General features: G+C 35.4%; 1 protein-coding gene across 1 annotated transcript in view; it reads left to right on the plus strand.

Annotated features, from left to right (window-relative positions):
• The window catches only part of TMEM65 (transmembrane protein 65), a 69,706-nt gene extending 62,308 nt beyond the window's left edge, over window positions 1–7,398 (plus strand). The window contains exon 7 of the mRNA XM_010363896.2: window positions 4,705–7,398. Within this exon, the coding sequence (XP_010362198.2) occupies window positions 4,705–4,806 (102 nt within the window). The 3' untranslated portion in view covers window positions 4,807–7,398. The remainder of the gene's footprint in view (window positions 1–4,704) is intronic.
• Window positions 7,399–15,578: the final 8,180 nt, after the last annotated feature.

Consider the following 15,578-nt stretch of genomic DNA (forward strand, 5'->3'; position numbering starts at 1 on the left):
AAAAAGTATTGCAGCTGGATGGGGTTGCTCATGCCTGTAATCCCCGCACTTTGGAAGGCCGAGGCAGGTGGATCACCTGAGGTCAGGAGTTCGAGACCAGTCTGACCGAGGTAGTGAAACCCTGTCTCTACTGAAAATACAAAAATTAGCTGGGCCTGGTGGCCAGGCGCCTGTAATCCCAGCTTACTCGGGAGGCTGAAGCAGGAGAATTGCTTGAATTTGGGAGGCGGAGGTTGCAGTGAGCCGAGATCAAGCCATTGCACTCCAGCCTGGGCAACAGAGTGAGACTCCATCTCAACAAAAAAAAAAAAAAAAAAAAAAAATCATACAAATTCAGCAGCTTAAAACAACATATATTTGTTATCTCTTATTTTCTGTGGGTCAGATCAGGAATAGCTTAAATGGGTCCTCTGGAAGACTGCAATCATGTCCAGCTAGGACTTGGTTCCTGTCTAGAAGCTCAACTGGTGATGAATCCACTTCCAGGCTCACCCAGGTCTTTGGCAAAATTAATTTTTTTGTGGCTGTGAGGGACCCAACCTCTGGCTTGCTGTTGCACCCTCATGTCCTAGAGGCCTCCCTCCATCTAGAGCAAGCTTGTGCAACCTGCTTTTGGTAATCTAAAAGTTTACCAATTTGAGATTTTTTTCTGTGATTTTTTTTTTTAAAGCTATCGTTAGTGTTAGTGTATTTTATGTGTGGCCCAAGAAAATTCTTCTTCCAATGTGGCCCAGGGAAGCCAAAAAATTGGACACCCCGATCTATGGGTCACCTGCAGTTCTTTGCCAAGGGGCCCTCTCAGTAGACCCTCCCACAACATGGCAGCCTGCATCTTCAGAGCCAGCAAGAGAGAAAGAAAATGAGTCTGCTGGCAGGATGGCAAGGTGGAGCCTTATGTAATGTGATATAATCGCAGGAGTAACACCCCATCACCTTTCCTATTATTCAAAGCAAGTTAGAGCATCCTACCGATGCTCAAGGGGAGGAGACTATGCAAAGACTTAAATATCAGAAGGAAGATATCATGAAGGCCACCTTAAAATCTGCCTGCTACAGATTCACAAAATGAAAAACTCTGAACCCAGCAATTTGTGTTTTAATTCTGCTGTACATTAAAATTTGAGAACTGTTGTTCCAGAGAAAATGTGCAAAATTAAAGAACCCTAGAAAATACCTAAGAGCTCATGGTCTTATGGGAGCTTTCAAGGAAGAAGTTTTAAGAAGCAGTGAATGATAATTAATTCCTCTTGATATAAAGAAATCAAGTAAAATTTCTGAAATTTTTTTTTGTTTTTTGTTTTTGGATTTGGTATGTAGTTGCTCATTGATAATCATTTCTGAGCAATTTCTATGGACTAATGGAAGAAGAAAAATCAAATGACAATGGATGGAAGCGGTAATGGGAGCTGAAGAAGAGTAAAATACAAAATTAATGTTAAGCTAGATGGAATTTATTTTAATGAAGATATTAAATGTTTTGGAAGTAAACAGAATTTTTACCTGCAAAATATTCATACAGAGTATAAAAACATACACATAGGCAAAAATTAAATTCATCACTAATCACTTTAAATCACTTTAAATCCGCAATAATTACTACCCTTTAAAATATGAGTAGTAGAAGGATCAAAAGTATAGCAGGGGAAGTGTTTGGTTTTCAATCAAAATGTAGGAAGAGTGTGGAGAAACAAAATGAGGACCTATTTGCTTGTTGTAATTTTTACTTTATAAAGGTTGAAAAGTCTTTTAAGAAAGTAGAATGTTAATTTTGGGCTTTTCCTTTTAGTTTACATGTGTCCATATCTTATAATTTGTAAGTAAAGTGAGACTAGCCCCTGATACCAGCTGGAGTTTTGAGGGAATAAGGATTTTCTAACATTCTAGCAATTTGTCTTAAAAATTTTAGCATTAAAGTTGGGATCAGAAGTTTATTTTTCTGGGGCATAATAATTGTTTTCTTTCCATATTAAAAGCAGGTTCATTTTCTCTTCTCTATGACAAAAACATCTAAATTACTAAACTAGTGTTAATATATTGAGTGTATGTGTGTCTGTGTGTGTATTGCAGTAAACCCCTCACTGGTTTATGGCAACAGTGATTCTGTTCCTTAGTTGTTGACTGTGCTTGTTTTATGTTAGAATCGAATCTTCTACTCTGTAACATAACATTTTGATTCTATACAGCCTGAAGTATTTGAAGTTAGTGATCAGCCTTCTATTCATGACAAAAGCTAACTCTGAAATTTACCCGTGATAGAATAAATACAAATACAGCTGCAGGTTCTAATTGACATAGGTATATTTTAAAACGTCACTTGTAATTTGGTTGTTTGAAATTCAAAAAATATTTTCTTATAAAACAGTATTACAGATGGGACTCAAGTTCTACAATTAGCCCCAGTGTGGTTAACTGTGGGGCCTAGAGTATTGTAAGACATAATAATAATGTGTTAATAAGTGTTTTCACAGTGAAAAAATTTGTTTCAGGTCCTGGATCAGGGAGTAAGAAAAGTATATCACTTTTTTTCTTCCTCTCCACCCTATTGACGTTGTATCTCTTGAGATAATTGGGTCAGAAATCACTGACCGGTATTCCTAAACTGAAGGGTGAGGAAAGCCTTGGTTGCAACAGGAATTCTAACAGAATGGGTGGGAAGTGAAAGTAGGGCCAAATTACAAGTGAGGTTTTAAAATACACCTATGTCAACTGGAACCTGCATGTGTATTTGTATTTATTCTATCACGGGTAAATTTCAGAGTTAGCTTTTGTCATGTTATCTTCTGTATATGGGAAAGTCAGGAGTCTGAAATAGGATATAATGATTTCTCTGCATATATTCAAATGAGTATGTTAAAGTAAAAAAACAAGAAGCTAAGGATTAAATTTATCAGCATGTGGAATGAAGAAAGTTTCTGCTTGTTAAAACTCTGCATGAGTGATACCTTTTAAACTTTTTGCATAATGAAAATAACAGTTTTGACTATTAATATCAAGCATTGGTCATACTACTAATACCACTACCACCACAAAAACCCTCAAAATAACAAAGTTGAAAATTTTTATACAAGCTGTTGTCAAAATATTAATGTCTACTATTAAATTTGGTAGAAAAACTGTAGGATGTGGGCCGGGCGCACTGGCTCATGCCTATAATCCCAGCACTTTGGGAGGCCGAGAAGGGGGTGGATCACAAGGTCAGGAGATCGAGAGCATCCTGCCTAACACAGTGAAACCCTGTCTCTATAGACTAAAAATACAAAAAATTAGCCGGGCGTGGGGGCGGGCGCCTGTGGTCCCAGCTACTCGGGAGGCTGAGGCAGGAGAATGACATAAACCTGGGAGGCAGAGCTTGCAGTGAGCCAAGATAGCGCCCCTGCACTCCAGCCTGGGTGACAGAGCCAGACTCGTCTCAAAAACAAAAACAAAAACAAAACCCGAAAAACTGTGGGATGTGATAGCTAAACAGACAATGTATAAGAGAAAACATTTCATTCAAGACTAAAGATTACGTAGCTATCATAGTATCTGTAATGTTTGATGGAACTTATTTTGTCTTTCCCTGTGTACATAACTAGAAGTTCCTGGAGGAGAGAGACAGACGGCGTTAAGATTAGTCCATCTCCATGGTACACTCAAGTAGAGAGTTTGACACATAGTAGCTTCTCAATAAATATTTGTATGAGGAAATGAAACTTAATTGAAAAGTATATAAACTTGATAGTCATTATAGGAATGCAAATTTTGAAAACCATTTACAAAAATAAAAATTTTAAAGTTTTATAATGATCTGGGTGTGGTGGCTCCCAGAGCCTGTAATCTCATTTGGGAGGCAAAGGTGGGAGGATCTCTTGAAGCCAGGAGTTCAAGATTAGCCTGAGCAACATAGGGAGACCCTGGCTCTACAAAATAATAATAATAATAATAATAATAATAATAATAATAGTAACAAAATTAGGCATAGTGGCATGTGTCTGTAGTTCTAGTTACTAGGGAGACTGAGTCAGGAGGCTCGCTTGAGCCAAAGAGTTCAGGAAGAGATCAGGAAGATGGCTTGAGCAGTGGGCTATGATCATGCCACTGCACTCCATCCTAGGTGACAGAAGGAGACCCTGTCTCTAAAATAAATAAATTAATTAATTAAAATGAAATAAAAGTTTTATAATGTAGGTGAGGTTGCAGGAACATTGGTATGTATGTCTACATTTGTGTATACTGAAATTGCTATGTAAGTATGTGCAGCTTTGTCAAGGATGTACAGCATGACAATCCTTCATGAAGATGCACAAATATTAATACTGTTTGATTTTTAAATAAATCATTGGCGAAGAACTATACACGGAAATGCTCGTTGTTATTTCACTTATAATGTTGGAGAAGTAGCAGTGGCTGTTGTAAAGACAGATTTAAGTAGAATATGGACCCGTCAATTCAGTTGAACTTTAAGTTTAGCAGTTTGGAAAAGAGTTTGTAAGAAAATGTGTGGCTATGCAGGGGGATGGATTGAGGAAGAAAACAAAGCTATGTTTACATAATGATTATATCTACATATAATTAGGTATACACAGGGATAAATATTGAAGAGGAATATATATGAAGGGTAGCAAATCCAAATACATTGAGAAGAGCTGGTGAGATTTTTTTTCCTGCCTTCTTGTTATCAGAGATAAAGTAACTTTTTAAAAATGTTCTCTTTTGTTTCCTTAGGGCAAAGCTGTTGGGGTGACTATTGGCTGCATTCTAGGAATGTTTCCTTTAATTTTCTTTGGAGGAGGTGAAGAAGATGAAAAACTGGAAACGAAAAGTTAATCCTCTTAGAATACCTATAAAAAGATGTAAACTAATGTACCTCAGTAATTAAATATGCTGTCACAACATTTAGGAATTAAGACAGTAACAGTATAGATATGGGATCAAATAATTTAGCATGTATTATGGAAAACACTAACTTATTGTGGCTTGATCTTCTTAGGACATCTTTTTTAAAAAGCTGTTTAGTATCATTTTGTGTAAATTGTTGAAATGCTTTTTCATCAGTAGCAGTCAACATTTTATCTTTTCTTTTATATTCATAATGTTATTTAAGTGTCATTGATGTACTGTATTGACCTGGGGTTTGCTTATTTGTTACTTAACATGTGTACATGCATGAAAGCATTTTTTGTTGTTCCCTGATAGTTACATTTCAACCTGGGGATTTTTCCAAATTACTGAAGATGTTTAATATCAGTTAAAGATTTTTTTACCCTCTTTTTGGGAACATCAATTTTGTACTGTTACACAGTAAACATTTATAACCATATAATTTCAGTCATTTTCTTAACTCGCACATCTATTGAAAATGGATATAGATACAGATTTTAAGTATTGTAAGTATATATTACTTATTTTAATTTTCTGACTTTACTATTTTAAGGGCCAGAGGTTAATCAGAAAGAGCAATTATGTGGTCTCCCTGCTACGTGAAACCATATGTACTAACAAGCATACTATTTTTAGTTGATTTTTTTTTTAACCTTTAGTTTCCCAGTTTTGAATAATTACATGGTGGATTCCGACTTTTGAGGGGAAGAAAATGAGTATTTTAGAGTCTTTGAAATGGGGATTGTGGAATTAGATTGAACTAAGGGATTTAATAATCTGATGCTTGGAAATTAAGAGGCTAAAGCTTTTTTTAAAAAAAGGTAATAGGAACTGTCAAGAAGGTTTATGGTATAAACGGTGAAGTTGAAGTGATGTTTGGAAGGTTAATGAGATACAAATCGTATTATGTGGTAAGGTTTTTTTTTTTGTTTCCTCCAAAGATGTCATCTTCTCATCTGAATGGAATAATAAGTCAGAATACTCCGTACTCATACTCCTAATCTCATGATATCTTATTTAGTGAATTTTATTTATGAATAATTTCTTTTGAAGTGAAAACTAGGTATTTAATATTTTGCTTTTTTGCTACATAGTCCACTCAAAAATTACATGAGGAGAAATCCTTTTTCCCTCTGTTTTTCTTTTTTCTTCTTTTGTGGTATTTAAAGTGTTTTTTAGGTTGAAGTTACTTATTTCTAGTCTTGTATATCTGACTTAAGTATAACCATGTAAGAATTATAAATTTTAGTTTTCTGAACCCTTAAACTTTTTTAGCATGTGGTCTGTTACACATATTAAAAAATTACTCTTACTTGTAACAGCGTAATTAAATACATCATGGAGGAGAGAAACTTAAATTAAAATTAAAATAATATTTTGGCTATTGAAGTTATTTGTGTTGCTAAATAGATGCAGAGGGTTTACAGCGATTTTATTTTAAGGTTTTATTTATACATAATTACTTTGAACTCTTCAGAGGAGATATTGTTTCGCAAGGCAATTTGTCATAAATTCTCTCATGCACTTCAGAATGAGTAAGTGCCATCCTTTAATCATAGACTTTGAGGGGAGAAAGCATAAAAATATAGCATATAATCTAAAACTAAATATATAACATGCACAAATAATATGACATTCTTACTGGATCAAATCATGATTCTAGAACTTGAGATCTTAAATCGAATTTCGGTTTGTATCTCCCATATAATATCCATACACAGATAACCACACAAAAAATCCTTTGTAAAATTTCAGATTGACAGGATTAGAGTGTTTAAATTTTTGGGGGGGAAAGGGTAGGAGGTAAAGTGTAAGTGCTTTCTTTTGTCCCTACCTTGTGTATTGATGGCAGTCCATTCTCTTTTCTAAAAATGTATTTTATTGTGGTGCTTAACTTCTTATTAATTAAATCCCATATCAGAAACCTTGCCTGCGAGTTTAGAAAGGGCTTTTGATTATTGTTTTTTCTTTTTGCTCTTGAAAGTAATCCAGTCCCAGGGAATTATTGGTGTAACTGAACATCTCCAGAATTATTTAAGGTGTCAAATATATATAACCTTTACATTGAAAGATAATTTTAATTTATGGGCATAATAAAAATTTGAATCATTCAGGTAATTAATTTTCAAAAAATGGAGACCTTTTGTCTTTAACTGAAGGTATATGTTTTTTAAGATCATAGTCTACACTAGTATGGTGCTTTGCACAAAGTGATTTCTGAAGAATGGTTCTTTTTAAGATAATGACTTCATGTGATCATTGTTTCATGTTACTTGCCACAAAGAACTTTAATTCAGGTTGAAACTGGAACTGTTTGTTTCTCATATTAGCTACTTCTCTATTAGGAACACAAGAACTATAGTTAAATGCAACATGAGCTACTTTAGTACTGTTTGTTTGAAATTTGTGTTGTCCGTGTATTATGATTTATTAACTTGTTGATGCATGTAAATTGGGTGCATTTTGTTGCCATGTATGTTAAATGGTGACCAATGTTTTTACAAAGAAATTGAACAAAAAAAAGTATCTTTTAAGAAATTTGGAATGTGGTTTTGATTTTGAAATTTGCTTTCTTACTAGAGGACCTTGGTATATTATATTCTATTACTAAAACAAACAGGATTAATGAATACAGATTTGTTATAAGGTGGCAGCAATGTCACTGAGACAGTAAATGGAACAATTTACCACCTCCCTGGAATCTGCACCTGAGATACAACATTACAGAGTGTGAGTGAAGAGTGAGCCCGTAGAAAAGCTTTAGACAGACTCACATAAGTCACACTGATGGGTATTTACAGCAGAGATATCCAAGCTGTTTATGTAATAATGTCTCATTTACTTTATTCTTTTTCTCTAGAACATAAATTTTGAAGGTAATGGAAGTTTATCTTTTATACCAAAAGTTTGTATGAGCCATTTTGAAGTAATCTTTCTAATTTTAGAATTATATTTTCTCACCATCTTAAGACAGTATATTAAATATAATATATAAGCATTATCTTTACATACATTATTATTGTGTGGTAATGCAGTACCTTGAGAATCTAGTTTTTATAATTTTCATTTTTCTCCTGATCTTGCTTCTGGCAACTTTTATCTCTCTAATCTGCTTTTTTTTTCTCAGTTGTCTGGACTTAGAAACTAGTTAGCCTATCTTACCATAAATTATTTGTGAAATACTAAAAAATTGGCTTTCGATCCTGACTGAGATGATGATGATGATAGTAGTAGTAATAAGAATAATAGTTCCCTTTTATTAAATGCTTATTCCTTTATGCACTAGTAATTTACACACATTATTGCATTTAATCACCTTAATGACAACATGAAGTTGGGGCTATTATCACTATCATCTCTATTTTCTCGTAGCTAAATTGAGGCATGAAGAGAGTTTGTCACTACGAATAAGTGGACTAGAATCCTATTTTGTCCGAGTATGAAGCCTGTCTTCTTAACTGCTAGGCAGTAGGAACATCAGTCGCATGGGTTTTGTAATGTCTGCTCTCTGCCTAGGTTCCTTTTTACCTCCAGATTCATGGAGTCATTTTCTTATCTATAATTTAAGAGTATTGTGCTTACAATCTCAAGATTCATTTAAGAAATCTTGTGTTCTTTATTGCATACTATGTGCTAGGAACCATTCAAAGCACTGAGTGAACAACCAGAACGTCTGTACTGAAGCTTCTTATTTTGGGGTCGGGGGGAAGGTAGTAATAGGGGAAGAGAACCCAGAAAAGCAAATACACTTTTTTTTTTTTTTTTTTTGAGATGGAGTCTTGCTGTCATCCAGGCCGGAGTACAGTGGTGTGATCTTGGCTCACTGCAACCTCTGCTTCCTGTGTTCAAGTGATTCTCCTGCCTCAGCCTCCTGAGTAGCTGGGATTTCAGGCACATGCCACCGAGCCTAATTTGTTTGTATTTTTAATAGAGATGGGGTTTCACCATGTTGGCCAGGCTGGTCTCAGACTCCTGACCTCAGGTGATCCGCCCGTCTCGGCCTCCCAAAGTGCTGGGATTACAGTCATGAGCCCCTGCGCCCAGCCTGCAAATATACACTTAAATATTGTTTATGTCAGATGGTGGTAAGTTCTATAGAGATAAATGAAACAAGATAAAGAGGATAGAAAGTACCAGTGGTCACAAATGAAGATGGTCAGTGAAGACCTGAAAGAAGCGAAGGCACAAACGGTGCAGATAATCTGTGAAGAGAAAGTATCATGCTAGGTACTAAAAAGTTGGTGTTAAGAAAATCTCAGATGCATTAAATATGTTCCACTTTGGAATGCATTGTAAAATGTTTTCTTTTTGTTTCATATTACTAATGTCTGAATTAAGCCTAAAAAGTAACAGTTAAATATTAAGATTAATACTCCTTGCATGTTTACTGACAGCAGTAGGTGGAAATGGCACAGAAGCATGGGGAAGCAACCCTAGAATTCACAAAAGTCTGTGGATACTCCCATCAGCAGGACATTTACAGTTGACCCTTGAACAATGCAGGGATTAGGGACACCAACCCCTGTGCAGTTGAAAATCTGAATACAACTTTTGACTCTTTCCAAATTTTACTTATAGCCTACTATTGGGTGGAAGCCTTTCTGATAACATAAACAGTAGATTAACACATATTTCGTCTGTTACATGTATCATGTATTAAAGTAAGGTGGAAGAAAGAAAATGCTATTAAAATCATCAGGAAGAGAAAATACATTTACTCTTCATTAAGTGGAAGTGGATCATGATAAAAGTCTTCATCCTCCTTGTCTTCATGCTGAATAGGCTGAGGTGGAGGAGGAAAAGGAAGGATTGGTCTTGCTCTTAGTGGTAGCATTGATGGAAGGGGAAGCAGGAAAGGCAGGCACACTAGGTGTAATTATGAAAATGCGTTGTAACTTATGTCTGATGTTTTGCTTTTTTTCATTTCTCTAAAAATGTTTCTAAATGGTACTAATCCTTCTTCTACCATTTGCTTTACTTTTAGTGCTTGTGTGGTAGAAGGGTCCATGTTGTAAAATCAGTCTTGAATAATCAGAACACAGATTGTCTAATGTTGAGTTGTTTACTGGTACTGCTTCTAAATGTCTTCCTCCTTATTGTGTGGCACTGATTCAGAGACACTCATCTCCAAAAGCTAAGCTTTTGAATTGCTTAGCTTTTGACTCACTCCAGGATTCAGATCTTGAAACTTTTTACCCTCTACCATTTTATTTATTTATTTATTTATTTATTATTTATTTAATTAACATATCTACAACCTCTTTCACGATTTTCTTGATTGGCTCTGTTGTAAATTCTGTGAAGTCACACACAACATCTGGTTGTTTTCCTCAGCAGTAACTTATTATTTTGGGCTTCATGGCTTTCTTGGCTTCTTCTGTAGCAACAATGGCATCATCAGTGGTGGAATCCTTCCAGACTTTGATGATGTTCTCTTTGTTCGAGTATTCTTGGATGGCACTGGTGGTTCTTTGCATAGAGTACTGTGGGTAATGAGCCATGAAGGTCCTTATGACCCCCTGATCTAGAAACTAAATTAGAGGCATTATGTTTGGGGGCAAATAGATCACTTCGATGCCTTTAGTGTTGAACTCATGCAGTTCTGGGTGGGCGGCCAGGGACATTGTCCAGTATCAAAAGAACTTTAAAAGGCAGTCCTTTACTGGCAAGGTACTTCCTGACTTCAAAGACAAAACATCAATGGAGCCAATCCAGAAAAAGGGTTCTTGTTGTCCAGGCCTTCTTGTTATCCTGCCAGAAGACTGGCAGCCTGTGTTTATCTTCTCCCTTCAAGATTTGGGAGTTAACAGCTTTATAGATAAGTGCAGTCTTGACCATAAACTCAAAAGCATTAGCAAAAACCTATAGCATTAGCCTGTCCTTTTCTGCCTTAAATCCTGGTGCTCACTTCTCTTCTTTACTAATAAATGTACTTTGTGGCATATATATATATATTTTTTTCCAGAATAGGGCACTTTTGTCTGCCTTAAGAACCTGTTCTGGTAGATATCCTTTCCCCTCATTGATTTTCTTAATGGCATCTGGGAACTCATCTGCTGCCTCTTGGCCATCAGGAGCTGCCTCTTCTGTTATCTTAACATTTTTTAAAGCCAAACTTCTTTCTAATATTATCAAGCCATCCTTTGCTGGCATTAAATTCTCTAGATTTAGATTCTTCACCCTCCTTTTGCTTTAAATTGTCATATAATGACCGCCTTTTCTCCAATCATTAGAGCCTATAGGTACATCTTTCTTATAGCAATACTGCACCCACATAAAAGTTGCATTTTCAATATGAGATAAAAAGGTATATCACAAACAGTACAAGGTTTGCTGGTATAGATGCAGTAAAGGCTTCATAAATTTTCTTAATTTTATCAACAGTGGTCCTTATGCTAGATTCATTTATCTTGAAGGATGGGCATCTATAGCTGCAGACCAGTACGCATCAAGCAATCTAACTTTTTCTTGTAATGTCATGACTTTGCTCCTTGGGAGCCCTTCCAGCGTCACTAGTGGGACTAGCGTCCTATGGGTCCCATGGTATTATTGCAAGGTTTATGGTTGTACTAAACATGATGAAAAATAACTGAGAACCATGAGAGATCACTTTTTACTACGATACACGATTTACTGGAGAGATGAACTGCCCATGTGGAGATGATAAACATCACATGGCATTTTAAGTGAATATAGCACTTGAGCTCACAGCAATAGCAACAGGAGGTAGCTCTGAAATTATGGTAGTAGTGCAGTATGTACTATAGTTAATCTTTTTCAGTTGTAATTTAGTACTACATCTTTATGTTTGTCTCAACAGCAAATGGCTCCAATGTCTGTGTATGTGTAAGTTTTGATAAATTTTAACTTTTTTGTTTTTTTTTTTGAGATGGAGTCTTGCTCTGTTGCCCAGGCTGGAGTGGTACAGTGGCACCATCCCGGCTCACTGCAACCACTGTCTTCCGGGTTCAAGTGATTCTCCTGCCTCAGCTCCCCCACGTAGTTGGGATTACAGGCATGCATCACCATGCCCAGCTAATGTTTGTATTTTTAGTAGAAACGGGGTTTCACCGTGTTGACCAGGCTGCTCTCAAACTCCTGACCTCAGGCAATCTGCCCGCCTTGGCCTCCCAAAGTGTTGGGATTACAGGCGTGAGCCACTGCACCCGGCCAATTTTAACTTTTTATAATAGATTTGTATATATTTATGGTAGTAAATGATAAAATAGACTAGTGTCTACATATATTTTATGCATTAATGACACATCATTTTCTTCGTTTTTCAATATTTCTAAGCTACATGGTGCATCTGCAAGTTTTTTAAATTGTTGTAAATCTCGAAAAAAGTTTTCAATATATTTATCAAAAAAATGCATATAAGCGGACCTATGCAGTTCAAACCCGTGTTCAAGAATCAGCTCTATGACTTCCAGTGTCATTTTGCACCATTTCTGCAGTTTATCACATTTTGCTTCAGGCAGATTTGGTAAATCTTCAATGATAGTTCTGTAGGCCACTGTTCTGTAACATGAGCAAATGCTTAATGGGAAATACAATATGTATATACATTCCCTGTCTACCAGTTATCAAAGAAACAAATACTCCTCAGTTTGACTTGACTTCATAAATAAACTTGTATTGGGTTAATGGAGTTAATGGTTACTTTACTTTCTGCTGAATCTGTTCTCTAACCTTTTGCCCTAAGGATAATTAATATTAAGTATATTAATCTACAGTTTTTAGAATCTGTCTGCCCCCTTTCTTCTTAACATGACATTGTTTACTGAACTCTGGGCTTAATACTTTTACTGTTCTCATATTTTATAAACAGTTTTGTGGTTATACTTCAAATTCTTTCAATGTCATAAATCAATTATTTTAAATGTTTTGTCCTTAAGATCTTAACATTTAAGAACTTAGCACTCAGGAACTTAATGCTCTGGAAAAATATCGATGTCCCCAAAGGGTGTTTTCTTTTTCTTGCTTTTAAAAAAGTTTGTATAAATTTAAGGGGTACAAGTGCAGTTTTGTTATGCGAGTATATTGCAGTAGTGGTAAAGCCTGGGCTTTTAGTGTAACCATTACCTGATTAGTCTACATTGTACTCATCAAGTAATTTCTCATCCCTTATATGCCTGCCTCCCACCATTCCACCCTTCCGAGTCTCCAGTGTTCATCATAGGTCTACACTTTATGTCCATGTGTACACCTTATTTAGCTCCCACTTACAAGTGAGGACATACGGTTTTGACTTTCTGTTTCTGAGATGTTTCACTTAAGATAATGACCTCCAGCTCCATCCATGTTGCTGCAAAAGGCATGATTTTATTATCTTTTATGACTGAATAGCATATCATATATATAAAATATATAATATATATATAAATGATCACACACACACTACATTTTCTTTATGCAGCTTCAGTTTATGGACAAGTAAGTCAGTTCCCTCTCTTTGCCATTGTGAATAGTGCTCCAATAGACATAACATAGGTCTCTTTTTGATGTAATGATTTATTTTCCTTTGGGTATATACCCGTTACTGGGATTGGTGGATCCAGATGGTAGTTCTGTTTTTTTCCCAATTAACTTTTGTTTATGAAGGTTTATATTGACTATATCAGAAATGAAAACTGACAAATGTTAAAAATATATTTGCTAATCTATTTTAAAATAAACCAATTTCATGCTAACATTTTATGATAATTATTTTTCAAAAATAATTTAGTGAGAAGAGCAGCATTGTTAATAACATTTTGCAAATCTTTTCAATGTCTGGCTTAATAGAAGACAGCTGGATTATCATACCTGTTTCTCCATTCAGTCTGATATGTTGTTTTGTTTGAAGTAAATGAAGAAATTCATCCTCATGCAGGTATTAAGTTGTAGAAGGGAGGAATATTTTAATAGCCTAGGCTATAGATTTATTCTTGGACACTATACCAAAACTGAACAAGGGGTAGTAGCTAAAAGGTTATTTACAATGTAGAATCTGAAGTCATATAAATGAGACTTTGCATTGAATTTAGACTCCAGTGGTCTACCTTGCACTTTGAGTGAAACTTTTTCCCATGAATAATTTTGTAAAATCATACATTTGTCCCATGGAAACTATTGATTCACTGAGTTATGCACATCTTCCACATGTTAATATTTTGCCATATAAAATGTTTAAAAATCATGTTCAATATGACCAGCAATATCATTTTTAAAAGCCTCTTAAATACTGAAAGGCCATCAAATTCAGATGGCAGATACACATTTTCCAAAATAATTTTCACTTAAAAGCTTAAAATTTATAATTGGCAACAAATACTGTTAGTTAGTTTCTTGAAGTGACAGTTCACTTTGTTCATGTTTGAGGAAATGTCTGTCAAATACCCACATCTGAATTGCCTCCAGACTCACGACTCAAAACACCCTCACAAGTGGTTTTCCTCAAGACAACCGTCATATTTTGGTATCCCCAGAAGTACTTCACATACACTTCTCATTTCTTCATACAGAAAATTTAAAAGACTTAAGAGTAAAGATTTAAAGTAAGTAAGTTTTACTGCTTTATTAAGGACATTGAATGAAACCACCCCTTTCCCCAACCCCCACCTACAGCTGCATGGCAATGAAGAATACAATGACTACTAGTGCCTCGTTTCAAAGATGCTGGTGCTTTTACCCACAATTGTTTTTGCGCCATTGGTGAATGTGTCACCATAGTTAAAAAGACTTATAATGTCGTAGTATATTTTGAAAATGTTTTGATTTCACAAACTCCCTACAAAAAATTCAGAAGTCTGCAGACCATACCAACACACTGAGAACTGCTGTCCTGAACTTTCCTAATTTTATGAGGCTTAGTTGCAAGTAACAAAACCCCAAAATAGCAGCCACTGAAATAAGATAGAAATGAATCTCCTACGGAAAATTATTGTGGCATGTTAATTCAGGGCTGGTATAAGGGTTTTATGCTCTGGAAAGTGGTGGTCAGAGGCTCAGCTTTTTGTCCTTCTGCTTCATCATGTACAGTTTTCACTCAACGTTACTTCGTGATCTAAAATGGCTGCTTCAGTCCCAGCCATCTTACCTACCTTCCGCCCAGCGGGGAAGAAACTGAAAAGAAAGATAAAAAGGCCTTGTGCCAGCTCTTTTCGTATTTCAAAAATTTATTTCAAACTGCATAATGGAGTAAAAACATAAGTTGAAAATGTACCTGTTATAAGGATATTAGTTCAAATATATACATGGATTCTCGGCAGACTGATTCAAATACTACAGAGCCGAATCTTTTAAAATACAACTACAAAAAACAAAGGGGGAAAACCTTAAAATACCACAATATATTTACAGAAATATTACAAACCATAGGAAAATATTTCGAAAGCAGTAGTTTCATGTTTTTTTAATCTGAACTAAATGGAAAGCTGGGATCGAACAAAAGCTATTATAAATTTACCAGCGATGTAAGTTTTGCACTTTTGCCCTTTTAAACGAGACCACAGAGATGGTTTGCCGGTACTTGTTTTAGTTTTTGCCTTTCGTACAATTTTTAAACAATTAAGATGTCGAAATTTGAATAATTTTCTTCTTTCCACGTTTGCAAGTGTGCTAAATTTCAGCTGCAGCATCAAAATGCAGGAAGAAGCTTCTCCTTGAAAAATACTGGCAAATTCTCAGCTTATAAACAGTAGACATTTTGATTGTCATGTTTATCTCGGTAAATA

The sequence above is a fragment of the Rhinopithecus roxellana genome, chromosome 9 (genome assembly GCF_007565055.1).
Source record: "Rhinopithecus roxellana isolate Shanxi Qingling chromosome 9, ASM756505v1, whole genome shotgun sequence".
Classification (NCBI taxonomy): Eukaryota; Metazoa; Chordata; class Mammalia; order Primates; family Cercopithecidae; genus Rhinopithecus; species Rhinopithecus roxellana.